The sequence below is a fragment of the Merops nubicus genome, unplaced genomic scaffold, assembly GCF_000691845.1.
Source record: "Merops nubicus isolate BGI_N331 unplaced genomic scaffold, ASM69184v1 scaffold43432, whole genome shotgun sequence".
Taxonomy (NCBI): domain Eukaryota; kingdom Metazoa; phylum Chordata; class Aves; order Coraciiformes; family Meropidae; genus Merops; species Merops nubicus.
Window position 1 is genome coordinate 1 of NW_008595076.1, and position 7,352 is coordinate 7,352.

At 42.0% G+C, this 7,352-nt stretch overlaps 1 protein-coding gene across 1 annotated transcript; it reads right to left on the minus strand.

Moving 5' to 3' along the window:
• Positions 1–771: 771 nt before the first annotated feature.
• UPF3B (UPF3 regulator of nonsense transcripts homolog B (yeast)) lies at positions 772–7,347 on the minus strand (the record flags this gene model as incomplete). The annotated part of the gene is made up of 9 exons (XM_008935946.1): positions 772–1,081; positions 1,951–2,255; positions 2,941–3,100; positions 3,593–3,781; positions 4,481–4,524; positions 5,303–5,413; positions 5,778–5,876; positions 7,084–7,190; positions 7,289–7,347. Coding segments are annotated over 9 exons (1,221 nt in total), but the record flags the coding sequence as incomplete, so codon positions are not given.
• Positions 7,348–7,352: the final 5 nt, after the last annotated feature.

The window sequence follows — 7,352 nt, forward strand, 5'->3', positions numbered from 1 at the left end:
TCAGTGACGAGGGCGGCGGCACCGGCACCGGTTTCTGCGCGTTTATTGGTTCAGTACAAAAGAGCTATGGCTAAAATTCGCTAGCTTAGGAGGAGCTGCTACTGGTGAAGTCTCTTTCTGGGCTGTAAAACAATACTCGAAGTTATGAGGGAAGGTGAAGCAGCACGGAGAGGGCAGAAGTCGGGAAACATTTCAGGGAAAATGCTGGAACAGAACAAGATGCTCAAACCAGCTCCACTGGATTAAAAAAAAGCATTTCAATGTAGACAGACTTTACATGAGAATTTGTCAAGAAGTAATCCAATATTAAGCCAGCTTATTCATACACTCCAACTTCATTATTTACCCAGAGAAGCAGGGAGGAGGAAGGCCTCTCCCTCCCTCCCGCTACCACAGCAATGCCAGACGTTCTCCTCCCGCTCACTGGCACCTCACCAGCCCCAGCCTGCAGCCCTGCCTCTCTGCCAGACAGATGTAACTGAGCTACCACCGCCTCAGGCAGGGGCACCACAACACAGCAACGCCCGCGTGAAGTGCGGGCAGCTTCCAGCTCCCTCTGCTTCAAGCACGTCCAACACTGGCTCTACAGTGGCTTTACAGTAAAGCTCTGGCTTTAGATCCAGTTGTCATCTCCTCCTGACCACATGATTCACTGATTATACTTAAGGCCATAAAGTCTTTCTACTTTGCAAAAAATTCTCTTCTCTGTTGTAGTTAGAGGCTGGGAAAAGAAATTCAAATAACTGAAAATACAATGAGAACACATTTTCAAATTCCGAATCTACAACCGAGGTTCTTTAACCAGAAACATCCAACAGCACAATGCCCCCTGTTCTTCCTTGGTTCCTTCTTGGCTCCGAAGGCACTTCTGGATTGCGTAGTACATGCTCTTTGGCTGCACAGACAGTCAGAACACATAAGGCTGGCACGCTAGTCACTCCTCCTCCTTCGTATTACTGGTCTCACTCTCTGGTTTCTTATCCGCTCCCTGATCTGTGGGCTTTGCAGCACTCTCTTCATACTGACACAATCTGCTTCGGCTTCGGGCTCCTGGCTGGTACAGCTGCATTGCTGGGCGATCCTGAAACAAATCAAAATTGCTTAGACTCTTTCACAGCCCCCACATTATCATGGTTATTATGGCATCAGTGATATTAGGAATGGCTCAAACTCAAACTTTTCAAGGTGTTCCAAGTTAAATTATTCCACTATGGTGCCAAGCTATCTTCCAACTGCCTCAAACTGAAGTTCTCTCTGTTTTTACAACGCTCCCGTTCAAGCCACAGAGAACACTGCACATATCTGAAGTTATGTGTAAAGTCTCCTCTCGAGACAAGTTCAGTCCCAAGAGAGGCCAACTTCAAAGCCTCCTCAAAACCCAAGTTTCATTTGTACCCAATAACACCTTAAGTGACATGGGAAACTTGCACACTGATGCTGCAAAAACAGATCTGCAGAGCATATAAAACTAAACTCAAGACATTATTTCTTAAGTCTACAGATCTTCCCTAATATTCTGCATGTAGCAGTCTTGCTCCTCTGTTGGAGGAGCCTGTTCAATCTCACCCACACTTTGAGATGTACTGTTGGGCACATATAGAATCAGCAGACACAGGTAGATTACTGATGCTCTGCTGACACCATAAAGATGCAGCCCATAGCTTAAATCAAAGGAAAAGGGATGTGTCTTTACAATTTAGCCTGATTTTTAGTTTTTAATTCAGCCAATTAATTTTTGTTTAATTCCCATATAGTTCACAACAAATATTACAACCAGTTTAGCACAGTTTAGTGGACAGTCAAACTCTCTAACAATGGTAGAGTTCATTACCAGAACGGGGAGAAGTTTCAGCAGAGAAACCACTTGATTCTTCCCTTGAAGTGTTTTTATCCTAAAAACCATGAATGGATCCCTACGAATCAACACATGAATTTAAAGAAATCCAGCACCTTGTTTCTGATACGATCCCTCTTAATTGTATCCTCTTTTTTATCATCTTTGGTTACTTTCTCAGATTTGTCCATGCTGCTGGTAAAGTCTGTAAGATCACTTTTCTTTCCCTTTTCTCTGAGTAAGTCTCTCTCCTTTTTCACCTCTTCCTCTTTTCTTCTAAAAACCTTCTCTTTCTCAAAGCGCTCTTTCTGCCTTCGACGCTCCTCTTCTTGGCGCCTCAGTTTCTCCCTCTGTGCTCTCTCATAGTCTCTGTCTCTTTCAAAATCTCTATCTCGGTCCCTGTAGTCCTTTACACACTCATCTTCCAAAAATTAAGCTCAAAAGATTCATCAGTCAGAGCTGGGAGATCAATGTAATACTGGTGTAAATTCGCAATAGGAAGACGACACACTGGTAGGTTCTAGGGAGCTTTTGGGAAGCTGTGATAACCCGAGTCATGCACGACAACCAGAGATGATGCTGACTGCTCCCACTTCCTAGCCTTCTACTCACATAGCTGGCTGAGCCTCCTCTAGCTTTGGAAAACATACCCATTTCTCTGGCTCATCTCTATTTCTCACATGGCGGAACTGAATCCTGAACAGACCACGGAGCTGTTGAGAATTACACTTTCCACTTTGACCTTCTACAGGACTTAAAGGGACTAGTGACTGGAGCACACCTCTCCTCTTGCCATGGTTACAGCTCTCTCCTCACAAGGGCCGTGTGCACAGCCTCTTGCAGGCCACCTACACCTGGGCTTCCTTCACAGAGCTCCTACAGCAAGTTGCAAAAAGTATTGAAATTTGTCCACTAGTGAAGAACTGTCAGGTAATTCACACAGCTTTTGGGAACCACGGGGATGTGCACTGCCACAGAAAACACATCCTGTGCCTTCTATCAGAAAAATCACTTGAAAGGAATTTCAGAACGGTCACGGCAGAGCAGCCTAAGCCTCAACAGGATCAGAAACAAGTCAAATATACACATATATTTATAGCAAGTACTAGAATACTTTTTTGCCTTCTCTTCTTTTGTCTCCCCATCAGATCGTTTGGCAGATGCACTACTCGCATTTTTTTCCTCCCTCAGAGATTCTTTTTCCAGTTTCTTGGACTTTTCTTTTTTCTCCAAGTCTTTTTCATCTTTTTCAGGCTTCTTAAGTAGCTACAAAGAAAACAGAAGTCTCAACTAAAAAGCTCACTCTCACACATATTGTCTGGCACAACACGGAAATCGTATCAAAGGAACCATAGTCCAGTAAGAGATAAACATTAAGGTAACACTACTGCAGACTGTAGTATTTCTAAGAGCTGGAGTGTATGAGTAAGCATAACTCACAAAACAGACTAGGATTTTTCTCCTAAAACAGGCCACTTTAGAAAGCTTAAAAATAGTCTCCATTCCATAGTGAATTCACAATTCTGTTTACCACAGCATGTACAACAGTCACATGACAAAAGTTTTAAATATTACTATAAAGCATTACAGCATGTAAACCTTTACAAAGCCTAACATTGCAGATTACAAAAAAGTAGTTTACTAACACCAAACTCATGTGATTCTTCACACAATACTCAAAGCACATTTTGAGAGACTGATATACAAATAGTAGGGGATAGGGAGTGTAACACTTTATAATAAAGAACTGTTCTAGACCTTAATCTTTGGTTCTTCTTTTGATCTGTCTCTTTCTTTTTCTGGGCATCTGTCTACCTTCTTCAGTTTCTCTGCTTCTTTTCTCTTCCTTCTCTCCTCCTCTTTCCATTTTCTTCTTTCTTCTTCTCTTTGTCTTTTTCTTTCCAATTCCCTCCTCCTCCTCTCCTCTCTTTTTTCCTCTCTCAGTCTCTGCGTGTGCAAAAGCAAAGAGAAATAGTGTCTTTCCACACTAGAAAACATCCCTTTAATGCTAACAGCTGCCACAAAGTGGCATGTTAACCCTGCCACAAAGTGGTAAAGTATTTAATCACCAAATAACTCACTGCAAACCCAGCCCAATTAGAAAACAAAATCCTGTTGTCTGTATTGTTCTGTTGTGAACCTGAACAGGTTATAGCAGCATTTCATTTTTTTGTTGTTCATAAGCCTTGATTTACACTGTCTTTAAAAAATCCCCAAACAAACACAACATTAGCCTCAGCTAGTGTTCATTTCAGTTGTAATTAAATCTGCCCCATCTGTGACTTTCACCATCACTAAAAGTTAAAATGAAACTATGTGCTAGGAGAGAGATCATCTACAAGGACCTCGGACATAACTGCATTGAAAATGGAAGCATTGAAATGACATGTGGTTTGGCAGTGCCACAAGAGATGTTCAGCTGTGACCAGAATGCACACGGAGGACTACCATCTCTACAAAAGCCAGTGTTTTAGTAGTTTTAACATATGTGAAAGAGATGTTAACGAGTTAGTTGGGTCAAAAGCTGCTTCTTCAAAAGGAAGGGCAGAAACCTACCAATATACACGTCACAATATGCACACCCATGCTTTAAATGAGCAAATTGTACTTGCAAGCAACAAGAAGATTCTGGGGATAAAGTCTTACCTGTTTATTTTTCAAGAAGTTCAATAAAGGAGTAGTCTTTTTAGCTAGAGAATACATAAAACAGATGTAAACAATTTGCCTTATCCAATACCACAATACTTACAACAAAACCCTGTATGGAATGAGGAAGCCTTATGGATCATCCAGCCTGCCTCCTCTCACACACAGCAGTAACAGCAATGAGACAAATACTCCAACCCTATCCCTGAGGAGTGGCAGCTATGAGGACTCTCTAAAGTTCTTTAGGACACTAACACAATATCCAGTATGTCTCCCTGTAAAGGGACATTCAGTCTGCATTAGGCTTTTCCCAGATTCCCTTGCTTTGAAAGAGATACCAGCAAAATGCTTAAAAAGAGCATTCTGGTCATTTTTGGTAGTATTTTATCCAATCCAAATATCTCTTAACTCATGCCTGTGTGGAACATCACTGCTCACAGCATTTTGCATTAAACACCACTGAATCTCACCTAAATGCAGCCACTGCACAGGCTGGTCTGGCTAGCAAACACCTGACTAGCAGCTTAACACAGGAAGGTAGGTTATCACATAAAAAAAGATTAAAACCTAGAGAAGAATTTAGAGCATGGGAGCAAAATAAAATACACTGGGAAAAGTAATAGCCTAAAAGTTTAGGTATGGTGAAAAACAGCCTAAAGGTTTAATTATGGTGAAAAATATTAGCCTAAAGGTTTAACAAACACCAAGGAGGCACACAAGAACCCAGCCTCCTCAAGGTTGAGAAATCACAGCTTCAAATTACACCACGTGCATTTCTTTGTGCTCTAGGAAAATGCAGCTGTAGTACATAGATTTCCATACCTATTAGCTCTTTGTTTCTTGCCTCTATTTCCTCCAACAAAGTTTCAGGAGTGGAGGTTAATTTTTCATCGTCTGCGCTGTAACTTTCCAAAAACTTCTTGTACTCTGGATCTACAGGGGAGGGGAAAAGGAAAAACAAAAAAAAAAAAGGGGAGAAAAAAAATAAAGATATACTGTAGCATGAAAATAATCTGTATTGCACACAGCTGGAAGTCTGGGTTAGATTTGTTAAGTTCTGTTGCTTATTTGTCAACTTTCCATGAACTGGCAACTCTCAAGAGAGTTGCTGCTTTATTTTTGTCCAGGACAACAGTATTTAATAGATTTGCAGCTGACAAAGTAGTGCCAACAAGCTTCACATATAATTAAGCAAACATTTTGATAAACTACAGCATCACAGTAAAAATGTCGTAGCCAAATTACTTCTAGGACTTTCCAGTCTACACATGCAAAAGAAACCAGCTGGCTGTTATACCATCTTCGATGGTTCCCGTCTTGGCATCCTTTTTCTTACTCTTCTTTTTTGCAGCTTTTTGGAAAGGTGCAAACTCAACTATGGCAGCATATTCCTGACCTGTCAAGAGGAAAAGGAGAGAAAAAGATACTAAAATAGAGATGACAAATATAAAATAGAGTATATTGCAAGGCTTAGCTACAGAATGCAACACTCTACAGGCAGGCTTCAAAGTCATACCTTCTGACAAAAATGTCACATTTATGGCTGCATAAAGCCCAAAGTCCAACCTGGTGGGTTTGGCAAACACTGTGTGCTGTGACACTGCAAACCATCTTATTTAAAAGATCCAGGTGTTATTAGAAATCTGTTGTGTAACCCTCCTAAATAAAGGAGAATCTCGTGGACAGAGCTGTGTCACATGAAACACCTGGCTGGATGCAAAGTACAACACTAATACTCAAAACAAAGTTCAAGGTGAAACCCTCAGCCTCCTGAAGCCAGCAAAAACTTTAAAAAGAGTTAAAGTGTTCAATATGTAAACTTAAAGTCTCTCAATAAGAGTCTAACAACTTTCAGTGCCACACAAAGTAACTGGTTCTGAAATGTAAAATTTAAAACCCACGAGATATACTGGAGAGCTAACGTGTATTTAAAAATTTAGCAGTGACCAAATAGTTGGATGCTTATCAACAAATTAAACAAAATTAACACAAAAATTAAACGTTTCCTACAGATCAACATCCCCAGAGAGCAGTCACTCTCACAACTTGGACTACAAGGGCCAGGCTGCTCCTTTCACTGAATGAAGATGATTCACTCAGCTGTAAAGTGGCACAAGGAATTATTGTAAGTAAAGTCTGACCAAAGAATAAGTCATGCTGTTAGAGGGGTACAGAAGAGGTGACTGGAGCAGTGGAGGGTGGCACCATTGACCTCAGCTTCATTTGGTCTGGACAGCCACAGCATCTATACACTTTCACTTTTCAGACTTTACACTTGAGTATGACAGTGCAAGTATTAACCTCCAAAAAGCAGTAACTGGTGTGACCCTGACCCCACTGGCACCTTGATGTACGTGTGCTTAACCCAGTTTTACACATAACATACAACGTTGGTTAGAAACACACATAAGCAATTTAGATTCATTTCCACAGAGTGTGAAGCATTTTCTTTGTTCTTTGACATACTGCACGACATTCATTTAAGGCACTAAACCCAAATAAATCAAAAGTGGTCCGTTAAGCTGCTCACGCCCTAAAATGCGGCTAGTCTATACCCACACCCCAGGAAAGCCACAGTTGTACAGCTGAAGCTGGTCACTTGCCTTTGTGATCGACAAAAACATAGCCGTCAAAGCGATCCCTGAAGAGGACTATGTCTTCCTGGTTTTTGAAGTTGATGTAGGCTCTGGAGAACATGTGTGGGTACAAGCTGCGGGGAGAGAGGACAGAGAGCCGGGTGAGGTGCCAGCACGGGCTGGCGGCAGCGGCGGCTCCCGGGAGCCCCCCGGGGAGGCCCGGCGGCCGTACCTGGAGTCGTTGGCGAAGAACTCGAAGTAGTCGTGCTCGGGCAGGGGCTGGAGGTGCTCCTCCA